The 23,439-nt window shown below is 43.2% G+C and overlaps 1 protein-coding gene across 3 annotated transcripts; it reads left to right on the top strand.

Annotated features, from left to right (window-relative positions):
• Positions 1–743: 743 nt before the first annotated feature.
• MCOLN2 (mucolipin TRP cation channel 2) lies at positions 744–22,991 on the top strand. Of its 3 annotated transcripts, none has more exons than XM_082314534.1 (14): positions 744–822; positions 4,308–4,467; positions 7,561–7,734; positions 11,326–11,470; positions 12,025–12,112; positions 12,238–12,334; positions 12,796–12,895; positions 13,497–13,612; positions 14,999–15,148; positions 16,493–16,594; positions 16,707–16,829; positions 19,496–19,702; positions 21,079–21,194; positions 22,521–22,991. In XM_082314534.1, the coding sequence occupies exons 1-14, from the start codon at positions 773–775 to the stop codon at positions 22,555–22,557; spliced, it is 1,665 nt and encodes a 554-aa protein (XP_082170660.1). In that variant the 5' UTR covers positions 744–772; the 3' UTR covers positions 22,558–22,991. The 3 variants fall into 3 exon arrangements, with proteins under 3 accessions (XP_082170660.1, XP_082170662.1, XP_082170661.1); XM_082314535.1 differs by lacking the exon at positions 744–822 and adding an exon at positions 1,037–1,103; XM_082314536.1 differs by lacking the exon at positions 16,493–16,594.
• The last annotated feature ends 448 nt before the right edge of the window (positions 22,992–23,439 follow it).

The raw sequence follows: 23,439 nt of genomic DNA, 5'->3' as shown, positions 1-23,439 counted from the left end.
AGTACCTAATACCACATGCTTCGGAGGACACCTTAAGAAAACTTCCATGCATGAGCTGGCACCATGCTCCTGCAGCTAGTTTTGAGTAACTGCACATAGATGCCTGCGTGGGCTTTTGTTCCTTCTTCTGCCTTAAACAGCGTGACTGCAACCAAACACAGCGCCGGCTGAGAGCATCGCGGAGGAGGCCCACGCTGCCCGTCCCCACCGCGCCGGCAGGCAGAGAGCTCACGGTCGCTGCAACGAAGCCTGTTGTAAGCCTGCATTCTGGCTGAACACCCTGCTTGGGAGTCACCACGTTAAACCACATCCTCTGAGGAACCAAGCACTACCGTACCGGCTGCAAAACGACCAGCTCTGTAGTCGCTCACCTAACCTGACCGCCTCCCCTGCTTGCTGCCTCCTCACCTGCAGCAGCAGCCGCCGACCCCTCCTGCCCTCGGCAGGACCCCGCGCACCCGCGGCTTTGCCGTGGGGGAGAGGGCAGAGGCGGCGGCGGAGGCAGCTCCCCCTGCCGCCGGGCGGGCGCAGGGCAGGTGGGCGGCGGGGCGCCCTCCTCCGCCCGGGCCCCCATAAAGGCGGCGCGGCCGGCGGGGCAGGACGCGGGGCTCGTCGGCGGGACGGGACGGGACGGGACGGGGCTGGGCTGCGCGGCGCGGCCCAGGCCGCTCCCCTCGGGTCGCGGCGCCGGCGGCTCCCCCGGCCGTGGCCGCCGAGGGCTGCCGGAGCCCCGCGCCGCCGTGCCCGGGCAGCGGCCGAGCCCCGCGGCCCCATGGAGATCTCCCTCAAGTACCTGCCCGGCGGCCGGGCCGCCGCCAGCGGGTGAGCGGGGCGGGACGGGGCTGGGCGCGGCGCTGCCCGCTCGGGTCACCGCGCCCGGCGGGGCGGGAGGGGGGGATCGGGGCGCCCCTTGGCCAAGGGCTGCGGGGGAGCGAAGCGCCTCGGGGCACGGCGGCCGTGTGGGACGGCGATAACGGGCGTGCCGCGCTGCGGCGGGGGCGGGCGGCCCCGGGGAGGAGCGCTCCGGCTGCCGCCCTCGGCACCGGCTTCGCGAGCGGGCGGAGGCGCGACTCCACGCTCCCGGTTTGGCGTTGCCGCAGAAGGTGGGTGCTGTCCGCCGCGCCCCCCGGGGCCGGTGCTGCCCGGCGGGGCGGCCGTAGGGCGGCCCTGCCCGTCGTGGGGCCGGTGCGCGGCGGGCGCGAAGGGGCGTGCAGGGTGTTCAGGGTGTTGGTGTGCCCCCTGCCCTGGCCGCCGTCGGTAGCGCTGCTGCTCCTCCTGCAGCAGCTTAGCGCTTGGTAGCGTTGGCAGCTCTGTACAAGGAGGGTTTTTTTCCCCTCAGTTTCTTAGAGCTCGCTTTCCTGAGAAGCGCTGGGCGATGCCCTCCTCCGGCCGAGTTGTGAACTTAGTAAACGATCATGAAGGTGAAGCTGGGGCTGCCCAGCCTGTTACCTAGAACCCAACTCAGTGATTTTCTTTTTTTTCCCCTTTTTCCTCTGCGCCCCCCCCCCCCCCCCGCCCCCCTAATACCTGTTCAAGATGTAGAGCTCAAGTAGATAAATGTTCCTGATATGGACCGCTGATGGACAGTGTTAGTGTTGCTCCTGTAGTGAATTACTTTTTTTTTTTTTTTTTTTTAAAGTGAATCTGTGCTTTATAGCTTTTTAGCTACTTGATTCAATGGTGCTTTTTCTGCTGGGTGAAGAGCTAACTATTAAGTGCTTGTTTCATAAGTAGGTGGCTGTGAATGGTAGTCATTACTGTTGAAACCTTGTTCTTGAATAAAACACGGAGCTTTAAAGTCCTCGCTATGCAACATTATCCACACAACAGATTGTCCTACCAGCTACAGCATTGCAATGGTGGCTATCCTAATGCAGCTTTTTGAATCGAACTGGTAACAGTTATTATTCGTGACACACAACACTCAGTGACACTGAGATATGCATTTAAACGTGCATAGTAGAGTTAGTCTTTGTTCACGAAACTTGCTTCTATCAGTGGTTTACAGAACATACCATGGAAACCTACTGAGCGGTGTTACGGTACTGTGTCTGCATGGAGTTGTTCTGTTGCTCTGCCTTAAGCTGGGTGCTTTGTTTGGATTATTTTTAGATTATTAGGCTAATAAACATCTGGTAGAACTAGATGGTTTGTTTCAAATGCGGTAAGCCACTATTAAGCACTCGGAGCTTTTTAACTTTTTTTAATGCTTTGAAGATTTGTGTTCTGCGGGTTTAATGCAGTTTATTTGGGCGTTATTTTGAAACTATTCTAGAAACAAATGGATTAGAAAACAATTGCTGTATTTCACCTATTGCCAAATGAAGTATTTCTTGAATGTTACACCAGAGAACACCTGTTCTTTGTTGGAAGACAAAGCCCAACAGTGATGTAGGCTTGAATCTCATCTCTCTTTCTTAAGCTGAAAAAGTATGTTGTTTGCCTTGGCTGCATTTCCTGCTGATGATTTCTACAGCTTATTAATAAGGGAGGCTAAAGGCATCAGTGAAAATAATCCCTACCCGGTGGGGTTAAGTGTAAAAGTGAAAGTATTGTTATTAGTCAACATCAAGTTTTTAGAATAGCTGTAGGGGCTTGAAAGGCAACGATGGAAAAAAACACTGTGTCTTCCATGGTATGTGTTTGAATATCAAAGGAAATAGTGTTTCTTAGAGGGTTTACTGTTTGACTTTTAAGATCTGTCACTTCAGATGTGCTTTTACTGGAAGCTTGGGGAGGATTTTGTTGAAGTCGTGGGGTGGTTCTTACATCATACCTTCATGCTTTAAGTCTTGACCAGATCCACCTTAAACCTGCTTTGTTTCTTGTTTCTTTCCCACCTACTCCTATGACTTTTACTCTGGGTTTGGTCTTGTTCGTTTTGTACCCGTGCAAATGCTGCTGCCCGTTCCAGAGAAGCTGGGACAGGAGTAGCCATGTCTTTGGGTGTCAGTGCAGGACTGAAGTACGTAGGTACCTGTTTCCTCAGACCATACTCACAACTGTAATTATCATATGCTTTTCTGTCAGATGTGTTTTAAAATTTTCAAAGTTTTTATATCTTCAACATTATTAAAACTAGTCCAGTATGTTTTTAGTATAAATTTAAATAGGGATGTACTCCACAGTTTCTTTTTCTTAAAAGGCTTCCTGTGATTTTCCTGTTTCAAAACCAAAATTAGCCTACCTCCCATCATCTCCATGAATGATTGATTTAAGGCTGTGTAATAAAGATAACCTTTGAGCTTCCATGTTAAAAAGTTTTTTGGTTTTTTTTTGTTTATTTTTTTCACTTCCTCGTCTGAGGAAACACCGCAGTGTCGACTTTACTGTGTTTTTAACTCTCATTTCTCTTCTTAAGAGATAGCTGGTTCTAGCAAATCAAATGTGCTTTGTGGTCTACAGTTTGGGCTTAAATACCAATACACTTCAGACAGGTGAGGACGAAAGAAATAAGAATGCATTGGAAAACTTGGAAATGATGCTTTTTGTTTTGACCTTGAGAGAATATGTTATGCTTTATAAAATTCAGAACATGGGGAGTAATTTTCTGGATGGTAAATGGGACTGATAATCGGCTTATATAGCCAGTTTTGGATATGATTGTTCTGCCTTAACACATGGAGGGAGGAAAAAAATTGTAAGTATGGTTCTGATCTTTGTGTGAAGTAGGAAAGTTCTGACGAGTATGGTACTGGAAAACAGGGTTAAAAAGATTATGAGAAGGGGAAAGTTTTCAGTGTCCCGTTCAGTGGAGAGGGAGAAACTTAGAGTGATTTAAGACACCTACAACAATAGTCCTCTGTGCTTGTTCCTCTGATTTTTACATGCCTCAGTATTTAAATAAATAAATGCCTATGAGTTTAGCCCTTAAAGCTGCATGTTCCTAACAGAAGCGTGCTGTGAAGCCTGCTCTGGTTGCTTAGTCTTTAAGACACCTTTTTCTGGTGGTAGAATGTGGGTTATTCAGAGAAATGTGTTAACAGTGGCCCCTCTATTTCAAATATTTCGTTTTAAGAAAGAGATAAATGTAGACTTGCTATTACTATTACAGATCCTCTTATTTAATGCCTATTTCCTGAGAAATAGTTGTGTGAATGTTGCCTTTTGATGATCTGATGTGATTGAATGATTTCTAATGATGTGATCATGGGGAAATATTTCTTGCATTTTACTGTAAAACAAACAAACAGAAAATTGTTACAGATCTTTTATGTCATGTGGTCATCTGAGGTGAAACTGCAATATGAGGAAATTGTCTGCCAAAGTGTTCTGTTGGTTTCTAATTAACGTATTATTTGTGGCAGAAATATGATGGCTCAGTCAGATCTAGATCTAAAAGAGACGGCTCTGAAAGAGGATTTGAAGTTTTACTTCATGAACCCATGTGAAAAATATAGAGCAAGACGTCAAATACCATGGAAACTGGCTTTGCAGATTTTGAAGATACTTATGGTTACTACACAGGTAATCCTTCCTCTGTTTTTACTCTTGGAAAACGTAGCAATGATGTGCAGGAGAAGCAGGTCTGTGGTTCTGGGCCTTTGCCATCCCTGGGTATTTGTTACCGGTTTGAACTTCCTGCTTCAGTCGGGGAAGAAAAAAATGCTATGAAAGGTGTGTCCAGGGGGAAGAATAACATAAGCTAAATTACAGAAGCCTCCTGGAGATTTTGGGGCAGTATTTGACCAGGTATTTTGCTGTTTTAAAAATAACACTTTAAAGAAAATTAGTCTGTCCGCTATATCCGATGCTGTCTTCAGGCTTGCTGTCACAGTACGGCTCTGTGTTCTGCTTCCTGTGAGGTTCATAGATTATAGTTTCACTGGGCTGTTTCAAAAGTGATAGTTCTTGAAATCTAGTCAGTAACTTGAAATGTATGTGTTCGATGTGAAAATGCTACAGTCTGGTGATGATGGGGATGACTGGGCTGCAGGAACTGGACATGCCCCTTGCTTCTGTCATCAAATGATGCATTTCGAACAGTTGGGTACCTAGGTAGGTAGAGGCAAAGAAGAGGGCGGTTTTTAAACTGCACTGGTATCACAGTGTAGTTGGTTAACTTACAGTCCACTAAGAAATGGCGACTGGAGGTCGAGGGAAGCAAGATAGGACACAGGTATGAAATGATTTTTCTGGACCTTTGAAATGCAGGACTCTGACATCTGACACTTTGCAAGTACAACTAAATATACAACTCCTAAAAACATGCTGAGTTGCAGGATTCCAGGTTGGTGTCCGACTTGCCCGCTAGAATGAAGCGTAACCCTGGCTTACGTGTCCCTGTGTTTTATTGACCGCTCTCACTCTTCACCTCCCCGCTGGAAAGGCACGGCAGGCTCTCCGGCCCCGCTGGCACGGGATCCGGCCTCTGGTGCTGCCGTGCTGTGCTGGAGTCCTGCCGGAGCTCTGCCCGCAGGCGGGAGCGGGATGCAGTGGCCAGCCTGCCTAGGCAAGGCTAGCTGAAATAGGCTGTTTGCACTAGCGCCGGCACAACCGCTACCCGTAGCGTCGGAGCTGCTGAGAACAGGGAGCGTATTAAGGTGTGTGGGTGGCTGGGGTGGGCAGCGCGAGCTAAGAGAACAGGTTGCCCCATCTTACTTTGCTGGTAGCTGCACCTCGGATGTGGGTTACTGCGCTCTCTTCAAAGACAAGGCAGTAACCTTTGTGTGTGAGTAATGAGACAAAATACAACTTCACATGGCTCTGAAAAGGTTCAGTACTTTCAATCTATCCTAACCTACTGACTTAAGTTCTTCGGAGAGTTGCTGAACATGTAATTTTTCTGTCTGCTGTCCTAGTCTCCCACTATCCTTTGTGAGCAGAAGGGGTGCTCTGCTGCTTGGCTTTCAAAGGCCACAAGATTTTCTGGGTTGCTGCTTAAGATTTTTCTTGTCAGCCCTGGGTCTCGCTTGGATGCCAGGCAAGAAAAGGAAAACAGAGTTTCTGAAGGAAAATGTGTTGCTGCTCTGCAGGGAGATCTCAAATATGAGTTAATAGTAAATGGACAGGTTCAACAAGCATATCTCTATTTCAGAGTGAGGGTAAGACCCTTGAAGGACAACCTAGGAATATGTTAAGCCTCCTTCTAGCTGCTTCTGCCTGATGCCATCCTGTTAGTCAGGACACTTGTGACTTCTTCGGTGTGGTGCAGCAGCTGAGGTATCTGTGCCTGACTGAAAAGCAGAAGAGGCTTCTGTCCCAGTATGGGGAGTAAGTTTTACTCCAATGCTGTGCTGAAATCCCCTGGAGAGTCCCCTGAGGAGACCCTGCTGAGTATGTTGTGTTTCTCTATTGCAGCTGGAAGATCCCTGATTTTTTAGAGATACTAATTAGAGTGCTGCAGATTTATCTGTAGCACTCGGTGATTTTTTTTTTTTGCAGTCAACTGAATATACAACTAGTTGATTTAAAACTTGGCTAACAGTATGAAGATTCAGTTCTTAATCTGAAGACTGTATGTACCCGGCAGAACTGACATCCCCATTTCTCTGTCCTGGCTGTGACTTTGCTGTACAACCGAACAGCCTTGCACTAAATAGTCCTGCTGCATATATTCTTCTAGCCTGGCCCACATCTAAGCAATTACTGTCTAGGACAAAAGATGATACATTCCAGTGAAGGGGGAAAAGATAGGTGTGCTTTCCAGTTTCCATTGTTTTGAATGAAGGATGTTGGTGGAGCCTGCCTGATTGCTTTGGGGGATTTCTAAGTTCACAGTTCTTCTGCTTGCGGTTTCTCGCTCTTACTTCATCCCTACTTCTGCCAGTTTCTTGTGGGGCTTAGAAACTCCACGCAGTAATGAGACAGTTTCACATTTGCTGTTAGTAAGCAGTTTAAACCTAGGATGAAGAGTTAGCCATTTGAGGCTTGGGATATCCTCCTGCTACTATGCTTGTGAAGAAACTCTTGTTGCTTGATTTTTTTTTCAGCTTCTAGGCTCCATTTATATGTTTTCCTTGGTGGTGGTGGGAATGGGAGCATCCATAGGGTGGGGCAACACAAATCCTGAGTAGCAACTCTGCTGTCTGCTGCTGCTTCTCATTGTAGCCTCCTTAACCAGCACCTGGGTCAGGCAGGTGATGCTTTTTGTTGCTCTGAGGGCCCACATAGGTTTGGTCTAATCCTGTGATATGCCAGAGGTAGGAAGAAGGTGCAGGAATTTGTCTCATAGCAAAGCAGGACATTTCTGGGGTAGCAGGCTGTGCTTGTAGGTTAGCTCTTCTGCCATTTGCATCCTCAACAAAAGTTTTGGCGATTTCCGGTTAGAACTGTTAGTCTGGGATGTGTGAAAGGTGGCAGTGATCTAGCTGTCTGTTTAGTTGCTGCACTGTAAGTTTTAGAATCAGTAGGAGACTTTGATTTCTGTTTCTCTTACCCTGCATATGGTAACCTTGACTTCAGTAGTCTTATGGCATTAGTTAACAGATTCTTTGCTCCTGTTGTAGCAGGGTTACAGCAACAGGCACATTTCTGGTTTGTATTTATTATAATTCAAAGCTGTTTCCAAAATGTTGCTGTTTGGTGTTCAAAATGCAAATTTTTTTTTTCTCTTGTCAGCTTATCTTTTTTGGTTTGAGTAACCAGTTGGTGGTCTCATTCAAAGAGGAAAACACTATTGCTTTTAAACACCTATTCCTGAAAGGCTATTCTGGAGTTGATGAAGATGACTACAGCTGCAGTATATATACACAACAGGATGCTTACGATAGCATTTTTTATGTTATTAATCAGGTAAGTGTGTGTATTTATAATGAACAGTGTTAAAGCCAAAGCTATAGCTATAAACTTCTGCTAAGGTTCTGGTTTTCTGTTGCCATTCTTGGATTTCAGTTTTGATATTTCAGTGAATCGGCATAGGTGGGGTATCCTGAATTTTGCGTGTAGGTGACTGCATTTTTGTCTCTTGGAGGCAAATTGAAACCAAAATTTTACTCTGTTAGTGTGTAGTACTGAAATCCAGAAAGTTTGAAAATCAGTCATCTTGCATGAACTAGAACCTTTGTTTAGGTCTTACTTTGAAGAGCTATGGGCCTGAATATACCTATGCATGGTATTCAAAAAATTTGTGCTTACAGCTATGCTGAATTGCAGCTTTGTAGTGAGTGCCAGAGGCCTCAACGTGGGGAATACGGTACTTCCAGGAATGTAGGGGCACTCGCCCTAGGTAGGGATGGTATTTTAAAGAACAGTCCCTTTACAATCATGGGAGGGAAGTGAATAAATCTAGGATGAAAATTCAGTAAACATTTTTGTATTTAATATTAATACATTTAGAAGTCATGTGATAAAAGAGAGCGTGTGTGGAAAAATGAAATGTACCTTGTGTTTGGGGATGACGATAAGCCCAGAAGCGCTTCACATGGGATGAGCGGAAGGTGGCTTTAAACCACCTTTCATGTTCCCTGACCTTGGGATATCAGCTCTGACTCTTGGTTTAAAGCAGTTTTGCTGCTGTCAGTTATGCCCAGCAGTTGCTGTGGTGCGAAGGCTATATCTCCTTCTTAAATATGCACTTGCCTGGGGGCTTGCTGCTCCTCGGCCACCTCCTCTAAGCTACAGCAGAGCCATCAACAGTTCAAATGTGCTGTCTCTGCTGTGCTGGACAAGGCCAAGACTCTCGCTCCTGGTATGTTAAATGAGTGTTGAAGTAGTTTTCTCAGTCTTCCTTTGAACTCTCAATATTGCCACTATTTCTGCTATAAACTGTGCTTTTTTTTCTTCCTTGCTTGCTTTGTCTCACTTTCCTTCTTTTGTAGGCACTAAGGCTGAGGTGAAGTCCAGATAGAAGACAGTAGAGAAATAATAGCTTTATATCCTCAAGAATGAGCCAATGTGTGATACAGGCATCAGAAAAAGGTCACTTCATAAAATGTCTATGTTGTATAAATGTAGACATATCCTTTAAGGAGATTTAAACTTGTGTAATCTGGGTTCTTCAGTGTTCTGTGGTGTTCCTGAGGCTTTTTTATCACATGTAAGACTTAAAAAAGTATGCCTCCAGGTGGACATTTTGACGGGTGTTGCTTTATGGTTTTTTGTTTTGTCTTTTAAAGGATGTCTTCTAGGAAGAGACAAGCCAGCTGGCTCCTAAGCTAAAAGCAATGCTTTTTTGTTTTGAGATGGGCAGCTAGAAGCTATAGGTTTTGGTGTTTTGTTTTATTTTGAAATGCAGGGCCGGGGCGGGGGGGGATTGCAGGGGTGGGGCAAGCAGAAGGATATGATATTACAGAAGATAGTAATAGTGCAGAGCAAAACTGGAGTTGTGAAAATGCAATTTTAGGCTTTGTATAATGTGCCACTGCAGTATTTTCACACTCTGGAAAAAACAAACAAACAAAAAAAACCAAACCTGAAAACATACTTTCCACTTGGAGGAGTACGCAGCTTTTCCTTACTCCTCTGCTGGGTCCAATTTGAAAGCTTCTATGACAAAGAAGCTGTGTGTAGTTGTTATGCTTGTGCCCTGCCTGCAGCAGAGTCTGGAGGACCAGGGTATTCTGCTGGCTGCTCTCTCTGAGGCTGCTGAGAAACATGTAAACAGGAATCTTGCTTTTACTGCTTCTTAGTGTTGTTTGAAAGCGGCATGTGAGTAACGCAGAGCCATGTGTTATGCTGTCAGGAGGGCAGAGCCTGAAAGCACATGTGGACAGAGCAACGGCTGTTAGATGCAGTGATCTGGAGATGTCCTCAGAGGGATGTGGAGTTGTGACTAACTACTCTTTCCACTCGCTTGACCTGCCTTAGTCATACTTGGCTTCCTTAGTTTACTTTAAGATAATGTTCTGACAGGGTATGGAGGCTGTGCTTTTCTCCCAGGCTGTCTAAACCTGTTGCAAGCTCAGCTGTGAGGAGTTGAAGCAGCACTGCAAGGCAGAGCTTTGGATGGAAATGTGGTGGTTCCTGTTAACGTTTCTTTTGGATGTGGAGCGTGTGGTTGTTAGTGACCGCTGGGACTTTGTACCCCACATGATGGGCTAGTGGCCATAATGCCCATAGGAAGGAGGAAATAGGATAACACGGAATGATGCATAATAGCAAAATCTGTGTTTAAGGGGAAAACGGTCTAATCTGCATCAAAGCCAGATGAACAATTTTTTTTAAGGAATGGGAAGCCTTGTCTGACTTCCAGCATTTATTTACTTCAGGCCTCCTGGGAGGTAAATGCTTCCTTTAGAGCTGTATACTGCCCCGAGCTCTTTCGCTAGGTGAGGTGATGATAAAAACTAATGAATTACTAGATGTTTATACCTTCTTCCTCAAAGAACCAGGGGCCTATCTGGCTTCTCCTGGACAATGTTAGCTGGTGCTAAGCTGAGCTGGCAGACAGCTGCATTCATGGTTAGTCATTGATCTCCTCAGCTGTTGAGGAGTCAAGAACCACGGGGAGAGCTGTGCCCCAGGTGTTTGCCTGGCTTGTGCAGGACTGGAAGGTGTGACTCCAAGGATCAGAGGATATATCTTGCTTCCAGCAGATACTGAGGATGTGTGGAAGGCAAGTCAGGAGAGGACTGGTCTTGAATGGAGTTCTTTGGTGGTGCTCAGGGCCCATCCATGCGTGGACAATGCTTGGCTTGGCATAGCTTTATTTGCTTCCACTTCTAGTCCTTGTTTTTAAGCATGTCTTAACATAGGAAGAAGATGACTTGTGCTGTATTTAGAGTAAGTGAAAAAGGAAGTGCCTTCCTCACAGGCATGTTTTCAGCTGCTTCTGTGCTTGTGTAAAGCAGGCAGGTTAAAATACTTCTGGAGGCTGCCCAGGCTCTGTGTATGTTCCTTGGTTGCTGGTTATACAGCAAACGCGTGGCTTCCCTCTTCTATAGTGACACAGGGAGCAGCTTTGGTTTTACTCTTGGGGTGGATTTGATAAGACCTGTGACTTGGATTGTACGTAAAGCAATCAAGTTTCAAGTGGTGTGAAAACTAACACCTTCATGAGATAAACACATAAGTTATCCCTGGAGCGTGTGTGGTTAGTAGCAATACTGCATTGAAGTCACTGCCAGGCATCTAATTACAAGCTGTCTGCTGGCCTCCTGTCTGGCACGCAGTGGGTAATCATTTGCAGGCAGCCCAGTCGGTACGGGGATCCCAGTCACTGTCTCACCAGGATGCCAGTCACTACTAATTAGTGGCCACCAGCCCTCTTAGCTTCCCGTGAGATATCTGCTCTCAATTTACAGACTTTATGTGAAAGTAAAGATTTTTTTTTTTAAATGTAAAAGAAGCTATATTAATACACATAACTTTGAGATTGCAAGTTACTATCTAATGCAAAAAAGATTACTATCTCTAACTTCTGCTTCTGTTTTGTTTTTAAACTAGTACAAGCAATTGAAGAACATATCCCTGGGGACGCTTGGTTACGAACATGAAGGATCAGGTTTAAAAATCTGTAAACAACAGTACAAGAAAGGCACAATGCTTCCTTCCAATGGTACACTGAACATAGATGTTTCTACTGAAACAGGTATAGTATTGTTGTACTAAAGATGTCTTGCTGTGGAGTACTTATATTCTAATGCTCAATCAGTACGGTTTAAAACCAATAGCTTTTTGCATGGCAATCATAAGAACATTAACATGCCTTTTGCCTATTTCCCTCTTGGTTTTTAGTACCTGCCTGGAAATGGCAACTGTGTAGACTATAAGAAGCTCTTTTCAACTGCTGTCATTAGTGGGTTGTGGGTGGGTTTCTGTTTGTTTTATTTTTGGTCAGGGTTTTGGGTTTTTTGCCCCCCCCCCCGAAAGTTCAAATACAGAATTCTGGATGCTGTTCAGTCTGTGCCTTCAGTGGGTGGGTGTCCCTACCAGCTCTCAGAGCTGAGTCCTTGCTGTTAGCCTCTTAAGATTTGCTGCATGAACCTGCTTCTGATCCCACTAGCTGGGGCTCTCTATGGATAGGTTTGCTCAAAATTAACATTTTGCCTGATTAGGACTTGCCATTCAACCTGATTATCTCAGTTTTATGCTGCTTTCTATGTGAAGTTTTTAAGATTACAGCTTTTCCTCTTCTCCTCCCAGAATGTATCTTTTTTAAGCCACAGGAGCTAGCTGGTAAGAAGGCTGAGCTGAAGCTGAACTCTTCTTTTTTCAATCTTGAATTTTACAGGTAAAGCAGTGATGGGGATTTTCTTATTTTTAATGTGTCCTTTCATATGAATATGGTGGATTCTGAGTTGTGCAGTTTCCTTGCTTTCTGTATGTGTGTATTTATACTCTTTTTAAAACACTCAGGCTTATACAGATTGAAATCTCCTTCAAGCTGAAAGGCATTGCTCTACAGACAATCCATGCCCGTGAATTGCCTGACTGCTATGCATTTCAAAATACTGTAAGTGAATATGGGGTATGGCACTTCCAACACTGTATTCATAACAAGAGCTTAAGCTAAGGGGTAGTCATCGTCCTTATGTTTAGACTGCAAGGGAAAAGCAGTTGAGCATGTCCTGGCCTTTTATCCCTCCTTCCCAAAGGTTGCCGAAATTGTGTAGTCAAGGGACAATATTATTTTGTATCATATTCCAGCTGGTAGCCTCATAACCTGAGAAGGAAATAAGTAATTGTTATTCTTCTAAAGGTTAAACTTGAAGTTTGGCTTCTTGGAATACTGCTTTTCATGCTATATGAGAAATGTTCTCAAATTATGTCTACACCAACACTTATGGTGACAGCTTGCTTAAAGCTTACCTGACCACCAAATATAAATGTATATTATGTCAGAGCACTTGACAAGCATTTTTTGTGGAATGAAATTTTGTTAGTCTTGTTTCTAATGCCCTCTTGTGTTTCCAGATAACTTTCAATAATAGAGCCCACAGTGGAAAAATCAAAATCTATTTTGATAGTGACACTGATATTCAAGAATGTAAAGACTGGCACATATTTGGCTCTGGTAAGTATGGTGCACGTGTGTTTGCATGATAGCAGTGTTACACATCCCCTCCCATCATTTCCCCTGCTCTGTAACAGTCTCTCTAGCAAGACATTCCCCATCCTGTTCATCAACTGATATGAGTGAGCCAAGGAAAACATGGGTAAAACTGATTTGGGTTCACATGATGGCTTATAAGCCTGTGGATGAAAAGAATACAGTACAGAAAGTCAAAGAAGTTTCTGATTGCAGGTCATGGAATGAGAAATGAAGTGGGATTTTTTTGTTTGGTTTTAGTTTAATAATGGTAGTATGGCCCAAAGTCTGCATTTCTTTTACCTTGTGTAGTTGTAACACTTGGAATACAGATGGACAAATGAACTTAGTGCAAAAAGGGGACACTTCTATTAATATACCTATTTTTGGTTTTATTTTAAGGAACTCGAACATGCTTTTCACTCTTGTGGCCCAATCTCCATAGTTGCAGAAAGAGTGTTTCTTATAACCCATCTGTTTATGGGGTGAGAGTGTTTAAATGCAAAATAGGTGACATTTTGTAACAATTTGTGCTCGGAGAGATGTGAAAAGACAAACTGTACTTCCTTTCTTTGACTCTTTACAGTTCTCCAGAAAAACACTCAGTATATTCTAGTCTTTGATGGATTTGTCATTTTAAGTTGCTTTGCTTCTCTCATCCTCTGCACACGATCCATTGTTCTTGCCTTGAGACTACAAAAAGTAAGTACAGTGCTTATAACCTCAATGCTTATTTTGTCTTTGTCTTGTTTGCCGCTAGTCTTGTCAAATGATATGTTTTGAAATATTGGGTAGTATATCTGTTGCAGGATGTTGCTGTCTTACTGTATCTCTAGAAAGGATGTGTAGATGTCTGTGATGAACAGTTGCTAGCTGAATGGGTTTTTACTTCTGTTTGTGTAGTGCTGTAATACAAAGTATTTTGTTGTATCTCTCGAGGGCAAAAGAAGGAGACTTTTTTTTGGTCTAGGACTTAATTTTGTCTAGGACTTTATGTAAAAAAACTTCTGAGTCTTTGTGCTGCTAACAGCCAACGCATCCTGCACCTTCAAAACGTGAATTCTTCCTTCCCTGGCTTCAGAGTAGAACTCCCATAGAGGTCTTGTCATAAATTAATACTTTAATGAACATCCCTCAAAGCCAGCTCTAACTGGAGAAAATGTAAAGCATAGCACATAGTCTAACCCTGGCTGGGTTTTTTGGTCTTTCTCTGAACTGCCCTTTTTCAGTTCTCTCCTTCTTCCCCCACAATCCCTGATCACCATCTGCTGTCACCTTCTTCCCCACTCACCCTCCTTTGCAGGCTGAGACTAGCCCTGTCTGACTTCATCTCAAGCTGCTTGCAGAGCTTCATGTAAGCAGACTCAGCTCTTCTGGTCCAAATACTGATGCAGAAACACAAGCTGGGCCCTGAGATGTGCCAGCTTGTAGCCATTAATTGATAATAACTTTGCAAGCATGTGGCTTATGGGAGTTGCAAAAAGAGTTCAGGATAGGTAGGATATGAAAGCACAGGTGCTTGTTTATCTTGTTCAATATATCTTTTTTGTAGCTTGTGAAGAGGACACAATTCAGCAAAGGCATTGTCAAACTGCTGTCAGGAATAGGGACATCAGCATTTATTCATGAGCAAAAAGAGCAAGTGAAAGCAGATAGGCAGTGTTGGGTGTGGGAAGCAATTGTCAGCTCTGTTAGAAACGGGAGCTTTTGCTTTATAGTTGTATCTGAGTTATTAATTCTCTTTTTCACTCCTTTCGCTGAGTGGCCTTGCTGTGTTGGAGGTGGATAGAAACTTTTGTGAAGGGAGCTAAAAAGGGGATAAGAAGACATGGCTAGGCTAGTGGGGATTGGCTATGAAGTCAGCTGTTCTGTGGAAAGTTGGTTTTCACTGGCCTAAGCCAATCTTTTTTTTTTTTTTTTCCTATTTATTTCTGTTGCTATTGAGAATGAGTTTTAAGCTATTAGTCCAGCAAATACTATAGGAAAAGGGGGTATGTGAAGCTTGAGCGTTGTTATACTACTGGGGCATCTGTACATATTTTTCATCTAAGGTGACCTGTAACTAAACATCTAAATGCTTGTCAATAGAGATTTGTGAACTTCTTCTTGGAGAAATACAAGCGTCATGTCTGTCACGCTGATCGCCTGGAGTTCATAAATGGATGGTATGTCCTGGTAATTATCAGTGATGTGATGACAATCATTGGGTCAATCCTAAAAATGGAAATAAAAGCCAAGGTGAGAGTTTAATACTTCAGATAAAATACTAGTCTTGTTACACCCACGTGTAATGTGTTTTAACTTGGGGACAAATGAAAGTGAGCTATCATAGTCACTAGTCATCTTGTTTACTTTTGCTAGTTCTTCATTTCCTAGCGCTAGTTTGACTGATAACTGGTTTCAGTCCCTTTTCCCCAAAGTCTTTCAGTAAGACCATGTAAGCTATTTAAACACTTTATTTCCACAGTGCTAAATCCCCTAATCCCTGGTATAGGACCTGTGGGTAGACAGTTCCTAACAACAACAAAAAAAACCAAAAAAGCCACTTGGGTTGTGTTATTTCTATAAGAAGTAGTAGTACATGTTGTACAGGGAAACCAAGAGTCATCCCCTTGGATAAAACAGGGGTCTCGATGGCTTGTGGGACTGGAAACGTGGCTGTTATAGCTTGCTTTCCCGGCCTGTCCAAACTACAGGCACAGACAGTGTCACCTGCCAGTCCTTGACCTCCCAGTCTGGGCTTGCTGAAATCAATGTGTTTTGTCCAGCTGGCAGCTCTTCAGGTTTTTTTTTTGGTTGGTTGGTTTTTTACTTTCAATAGAGCTGTATGTCAACAATTCATGTGTTCACAAAATGTTGTATTCTGGGAAAAACAGGGTAGGTAGTGTGCTGCTCCTGCTTCATACGTACTAAAGCTCAAAGGGCAGATGCCCAGAGTGACCTTCAGAGGAAGCACTTGAGAACCTCCAGCTGTATGGTGAGGCAGGGGAAAGAGGGTGGGAAATCTTGAGCTAGATGGGTATCTCGTGCTTATTGCAACCAGTTACAGCCTTCTAGAGTAAAACGCAAGTAGAATTGGTTATAAACTTCGCTGGTAGTAAAAATGATGTTCAAGCTCCCAACAGCTGGCAACCTGCTCAGGGATGTAAATGCATGTAGCATGGAAAGGGCGGTAGTCCTGAGGCTCACTTTTCATTTAAATGATGGCTCATGTTTTACTCAATAGCAAATGAGAGCTTGTTTGCCTATTAATAGCATATATTAACCTGTTTTTTTTAAACAAAAATTTGGAGATATTCTAATACTAAAACTGTGTCATAACCAAGGTAAAGGCTTTAGTTCTTCGTGCAGAACGGCAAGAATATCAGTGTAGATGTGCTTTCATTTGCAGCACTGTTGCATTTGGGTGATCTCACTAAATAACTGCAGTTCACTTTGGTCTGATTTTTGTGATGTAGCAACATCCTTTCACTATTGGACTGCCCTGCTTTGTTTGTTTGAACTGCTGGAACTTGAATAGCTGTCAAGCTGACATACCTACTGCTTTGTAACTTGACCACCTGCTCTGTTTGGATCCCTCAGACCCTCACAAGTTATGATGTCTGCAGCATTTTACTTGGAACGTCAACTTTGTTGGTCTGGGTTGGAGTCATCAGATACCTGGGATATTTTCAAACCTACAATGTAAGGCAGGAATCAAGTATTCAACAATTAAAGCATATATTTGTCACTCTTACTCAGGCCTCTCTAACTTGTGGCTTTTTCCCCTTCTCCTTTCTTCTACCCTGACATGTAGGTGCTCATTTTAACTATGCAGGCATCATTGCCCAAAGTGCTAAGGTTTTGTTGTTGTGCTGGGATGATTTATCTTGGCTATACTTTCTGTGGTTGGATTGTCCTGGGACCTTATCACGAAAAGGTACGTACTCCTTTTCTGGTCTAACAATGTGTGAATATCCGTGTGTGTGTGTGTAGTACCTAGTTATAACAACAAAAATAGGTCTTGAATTCATGTTTTTGTTTAAAAGCTGTAACATGAAGAGCATGGGAGTGTTTCTCCTTCCGTGTGTACCTCCTGCTGCCTGCTCCATTTAACAAAATAACTGTATTCTTGCTTTCACTGTGTGTTTGAACTCAATATTATCTGAAATACAAGGCTGTGTTTGTGATGAGTGGATGTTTATCCAGGCAATGTCTGGCTGGGGACTAGAGGTAAATTGGTCTATTATCTCTTTCGCCCTCTTCTGGTAATCCCAGTTCAGTTGGCTTAAAGAGGCACTAGTTCACTGTTAACATTTCTGGGAATCTCCTTGACTCTGACTTTGTTTTTCCACATCTTTCCTGTGCCATGTAACTTCAGCTCCCAAATCTTGACTCAAAGGGGTGAATGAATGCTTGTCTTGTTTACTTTGCTTCCTGTGTGGGGGGTGTGTTGTGGGGTTTTTGTTTGTTTTGTTGGTGGGTTTTTTGTTTGTTTGGTTTTTTTGTTAAAGTTGATATCAGTGTGTGCCTGGTATGTCTTCTTGTCTGAACCCTGGGTACAGCAGTAAGGCTTTGTATATTCCAAAACAGAAGCAAAAAAACCCACAAAGCTTGTTTTTTTGTTGTTGTTTGTTTTGTTTGTGTGTTTTGTTTTTTTTTTTCTTGGTTGATGCTCTATGTGACAGTTTGAAAAAAGGCAGATTCCTGTTGTGAGAAATTCTAGACGTCCATTAATCAGTAACAAATGTATGACTTCTCGATTTCTGGTTATACACAGTATATATTGTAACAGAGACAGACGCTGCAGTGCTTGCTTCAGCTTCTTGCATCCCCAGAGCTCGGATTCCTCTAACACAATGTAATTCTTTCCTTTGAGAAATGTAGGTATTCAGTCTGCACATATTTTAAGTTGATGACAATACATTTCTCCATGGGATGCTGGATGCTGTGGGATCCTCAGTCATGCTAGAGGCTCAATTGTTTAGAACAGGCACAGCATCAATACTGTTACAGCTTCCCTGCAGCAAGTGCGTTAACTATCTGAGCAAAAGAGAGTGTACTCAGTAATATGGTTATCTACGAAAATGTTACCTCTTGCTAAATATCGCAGATGAATGTCAAGGAAAGCAGCTGTAGTTGCGGGGGGGTGTCCCGTTCCTGGCAGTTCCCCAGTACCCCACGGGAAGGCAGTGTGGCACCGCGCAGAGCAAGCGGAGCCCAGGGCGGCTTCCAGGGCTCTCCCGCTGCATGAGCTGTCCCTGGTAAGGAATGGCAAGAGCCTTCCCTGCTGGGCACCTACACAGGAGAGAGGTCCTTGTGCTCAAAAATTCTGAAGGCCTTAGCTCAAAACCATAGAAATACCTATGGGGTTTTTTTTCTGTCTTCTACTTAAGCCAGAGAGAGGGAGTGTGAATCCTGCGTTTTGTGTTATGTCAATCCAGGGGCTTATAGGTGAGCAATCCTTAGCAGGTTTCTCTCTGTACCCATGCATCAAAAGTTGTGGGCTACTCAAGAATTACCCATGCCATGCACCCCTTCTTCTCAGAAAATGTGCCGCTGGGTCTCATAATGGCTTTAAAAATAAATAAAAATAATAAAAAAAGCCATAGGTAAGACCAGACCTGCTGTTCCTGTGCAACAGTACGGTCTCCTTATAAAACCCATGGCTCTTGTCATCTTGCTTTTCATATAGGACCGCAATTCAAGTGAGCATAGTCATATTACTTCATTGATAATAGCTACATTAAGACATTGTGCATTAATTCATGTTGTCCAATAAAGTATAGTTAACAAATCCAAGTTACTTAGAGGGACAGAGCGATGGTGGGAAGTGTGCTTACCTGGTTGCTGAACGGAATTTAGCCTCAGGGCATGCTCCAGCTTGGGGAAATGGAGTTAGGAATTTAAGAGGATGTCCTTGAAATGAAACCATGATTTTGTCCAGGGTGTGCTTAGTAGCTTCACAGTACAGCTATAACTTTTACCTACTGCTCAGGGTTTTCTGAATGACGGATAGATGATGTTATTGCGAGACAAATTAGTTTAGACCATTTGAGCTCTGAAGGCTATATGCTATCTCTAATTTCTTAATACAATATTGATTAATTACCCCTTCTCCAGTAATGCTGCCGAGCTGGGTAACCAGAGGATATGGATTCTGTTCCCATCATACCGCCACTGATTTACTGTATAAATTCTGTGAAATCACTTTACCTACATGCTTTGGCAAACAGAATGATATTTTCCTGCAGGTCTGAAATTCAGTAACTTAAGCTTTCTGTGGTGGTCAGTTACTGGCTGTTTTGCCTGTTGAGCATCGCAAGTTTATTTCTTGATAATAAAAGCTTCTTGTTTCTGATGTCAGTGTATAATGCTTAGCCAAGATTATATCTCTATGTGGTTCTATTACTGGCATGTATGTTTTTGTCTGAATATACAAGAAAGGAAGTGTGGTAGCATTTGATTGACTGGGTTGGCTTTTTTCTTCTGCTATGAGTAAAACTCAAAAAAAAAGACTTTTGTTTTTATAACACTTTTCACTTTCTTTAATCTGGATGATTGATCTTCACATTCTATTAATAATTTGCACTCATTATTTTCTAGTTTGAAGATCTGAACACGGTGGCTGAGTGTCTGTTTTCTTTGGTCAACGGTGATGATATGTTTGCAACATTTGCTCAAATCCAGCAGAAGAGCATGCTGGTGTGGGTGTTCAGTCGGTTATATCTGTACTCTTTCATTAGTCTGTTTATATACATGATCCTCAGCCTTTTTATTGCACTCATTACCGACTCCTATGACACCATAAAGGTAAAACTTTTTTTTTTCTATTGCACTTCTAATCAGTTTTGTATTTGTTCTTGTTAATCACTCAACACCATACTATCTAGCATTAGTTATGATGACTAGTGAGACCGTTAAAATCTTCTGGCTTAGTCTGTGGTGAAATTGGGAGGATGACTGGGTAGTCATCCAAATGACTAAGCAATAATTGCTTTAGAAAATCATCCTTAGTGTGTGTCCCTGTTTTGTATTTCCTCCTGATTCATCTGGCTTCAAAAAGGTAACAGCTAATGGAAACATAAGTGGAATGGTGAGTGGAAAGAGTGAGGTTTTTAAGTGTAGTTACATGAGAGCTGGGTAAGTCTTGTTTGGAGTGAACGTATCTTCTCATGGCACCAGAAGCTGAGGTCAGGAAGGGTTTGATGGCGTCTCAGAGAATATCCCCTTGGTAGGGTGTGGCAAGGGCCAAGCAGATCACTCTAAACTCATTTAGGTGTCCAGGCTTGCTTAATGTGCTGCTTGGAAATGTGTGGTTAAAAGGAAATGTTTCCGAAAGACCTGCTGCTTCTCGTTCAGGCTAAAATTGCTCCATCCATTTCCAGTATAAACTGGCTGAAAGTGAAATGAAGTTTTTGGTAATTACCTTTTGTTCTTGCCCTCTAGTGCTGTCTCTCCTTCGTGCTCCTGGTAGCTGCAGTAACCAGTGGGAAGGCAATGTGGATCACGCTCTTTAGCTCTTGTCCCTTTCTTGTCTTAGTGTCAGATAAACAGGCCAGCAGAATAAGGCTAGTTTGACATGAACCACAGCTTCCAGACTGAACAAGAGCTCCACTTTCTAAGCATCTCAAAATACAACTTATCTGTCCGTGCTTCTGAGTTTATTGGATGGTCTGACCTGCAAAACAGTGTTTTACTGTTACTCTTCCCTCTGAGCACTTCATGTGGATCAACAGGGAGCCGTTTCAGTGTGTTGAACTGGTGTTTTGCAGAGCATTTCTTCAGCATGACAATGCTGAATAGCCATGTTAGGGCCCTTCAAATCTAGCATTGGGGTTCCTAGGGAAAATGAGCCCAGAGCACTCCCAGTGAGCACAGCAGCTGATGTGAACAAGGGAAAATCAATGCCAGTATGACTTGAGGTCACTTGCTTGGTCTTATGGACAGCAAACAAAATGCAAGAGGATTTGTGAACAATATGAATTTTATGTCACTTAGATTGCTTTGTTCCACCAACTACATATGTGGTATGTCTAGGACAGGATTGTATTTTCTTCTTCTTCCTACAGCAATACTGAACAAATGAACCAAATAGTCTGGTTTGGACTGTTACGCTCTAGAGGAAATTTTAGAATACTTCATGCCCAGTAACTTCTGTGTTGTAAATAAAATGCTTTTTCTTTCAGAAATACCAACAAAGTGGGTTTCCAGTAACAGATCTACATGAATTTCTAAAAGACCATGGCAGTGTTGGTTACAGAAAAGAACGGACTTCTGTGCCATTCATCTGCTGCTGTAGGAGGTCAGTAGGGTATTTTTAATGAGTGTTTTTCTCAGAAGTACACCAGTTAGCTTCTCCTTGCAAAGTGCCGTTTTACAAATGCTGGAGCATTCAGCCTGTGGAATATTTGGACTCTTGTTCCTTCTTGTGCTTTACTTGGTGTTAGATCTTTAGGCTGCTGATGGTGCAGGGGTGGCAATTCTGCGCTTAAATACATGTGTTAAGTGTTTTGCTCATATGAAAACTACCATGCAGAAACTGGTGGAAGCTGATGGAAGGACTGCAGAACATAACGTGAAACTGCCAAGGAGTCAAGAGGAAACTAAGCCTCTGCTTCTTAGGGTTTTGCAAGTCTTCTGTTTCTAAAATGCTTTTCCACTAGGCTGGGAGTAGTAGCAGAAAGCAAGAGAATGTGATGCAGCCAGGGACCAGTACTTAATCCCAAAGCTATGCTGTGTCTGTGAGGCAAACTGGTTCAATACAATCTGTCAGAATATTGGAAACACGCTTGTAAATGTCTGGTTGCCACCAAACTCAAGCCTTTGGAGGTCTTAGCAGTGGTCCTTTTTAAGCCGGTGTTGGTGAGAGGTGAACGTCTCACCTGGTGCTTGCTGGTCTGGAAGTCTATTATTTGAATTCTGTTTCTGAGAAAGCCTAACATACCTTTGAATCCCAGATTGAGAGTGGAGGGATCTTGTCACTGTCCCTCAGCAGCCCAAGAAAATTCCTGCTTGTGCACAGAATGATTGTGGGCACCATGCAAGGAAGCCAGGCTATGGGAGAAGGAGTAGAGCTGAATGTGAACACTTGTTCAATCCCAACTGGTGGAACAAATCCTATTTTAGCAGTAGGATACTTGTCTACTTATATACTGAGGCTTTTGTGAAATGCAACTTTATACTTTTGATGTACTCTGGCAGAGGGAAACCTCATAGCCAAAAAGGAGCATGCGAGATGATGATGATGGGCAGGTATCCCAGCAGTTGCTGTGGACACTTGAAAGCCAGCTAGTTAATAAGAACTCCAGCCAGGTATAGCTTCAGGTTTCACATACAAGTCATTGTGCAGGATAAGAGATTTTTTTTTTTGTCTGCTTGAGCATAATAAATATGCTTTACTGTAATACGCTGCAGAGTATGGAGGGCACAAGCCTGGTAGCTGGAGCGCAAATCTAGAGCTTTTGCTGCTATAGCAGTTTCTACTTGATTGTCCCAGTGCAGGTGTTAGAGCTGTATGCTGAAATGGGAGAGATCAGAAGGATCAAAACTCAGCTTGGTTTTGTATGGGTGAATGCTTCCTATTGCATTTCTTGCTGAATGAAAAATTGTGAATTTTTTTCTTTTGCAGACAACAGAGTGATGACAACTTGATACTTATTAATTGATGATTACACATTGAAATTCACCACTAATATGTGCAAATAAAGCATAGTTGTATGGAGAAGAATAATTCTCCAAATGGCAATGAAACCCACTCTCTGGACCTGCCTCATTGTGAACAGACTAATCTTACCTAATTAAGGTGTTGGGGGAAGAAAAGCTGCTAATGTGACATCAGCTGGCTGACCAGAGGAGAGGCCAGAAGCTGCATCTGGAGGAGAGCTGTGAAGAACTCTGTGTTCTTGCCCCAAGTTCTGTCATGTTGAAGAAGGCTGATCCTTGAGCAGTGTCTCTGGGAGCTCTGTTTGCTAATCACCTCTAGGAGGAAGGGAAGTGGCCCTGAACCAACTACTGTTAATAAGAAAGAAATGCCTGAAAATAATTTTTAAAAATAATTCCATGCTAAAAAATGTTAAATAAAAAGTTGTTAAGGAGAAGGGGGAGGAGTTTTCACTTAGTGTGATGCAGTCAGCATTGAGACTGTAATTTCTACTTGGTACAATTAATTTCCTTGAAATAAATTTATGTAAAACTACAGAGCTGCACAAAAGTGCAAGTTAATTGTTGTTCTTCCTCTTGTATATCATTTTAATGCAAACCACTTATAGATCACAATCTTTTCTTTACCAGCTTTACTAAACCCAAAAGCAGTTTGTTGGTTTTTGGTGGGTTTTTTTGGCTTTGAGTCTTTCCTGTTATAGCCCTAATATTTGATGTGTACTGTGTCCAAATTAAATTTACTACTTTAGCTGTAGGTAAATATGTAAATACTTCTTTTGCAGGGTTGGAAACTTCCATAGCAAGCATCATGTGAAGGATGATGAAAAGATTATTGCTGTGCTCTGTTTTTAAGTATGGCACTGTTGCGTTGCCATAACCTGGAGGAC

This window comes from Platalea leucorodia (genome assembly GCF_965183815.1).
Source record: "Platalea leucorodia genome assembly, chromosome: 5".
Lineage (NCBI taxonomy): Eukaryota > Metazoa > Chordata > Aves > Pelecaniformes > Threskiornithidae > Platalea > Platalea leucorodia.
This window is presented reverse-complemented; position numbering and strand designations above follow the sequence as displayed.

What these genes read in the sequence shown, in the direction of transcription:
- MCOLN2 (XM_082314534.1), top strand. Translation starts at nt 773, where the DNA reads ATGGAGATCTCCCTCAAGTACCTGCCCGGCGGCCGGGCCGCCGCCAGC. An exon ending in TTTTTTATGTTATTAATCAG is followed by an intron (nt 7,735 to 11,325) that starts GTAAGTGTGTGT and finishes TTTTTAAACTAG; the next exon opens with TACAAGCAATTGAAGAACAT. An exon ending in TTGCCTTGAGACTACAAAAA is followed by an intron (nt 13,613 to 14,998) that starts GTAAGTACAGTG and finishes GCTTGTCAATAG; the next exon opens with AGATTTGTGAACTTCTTCTT.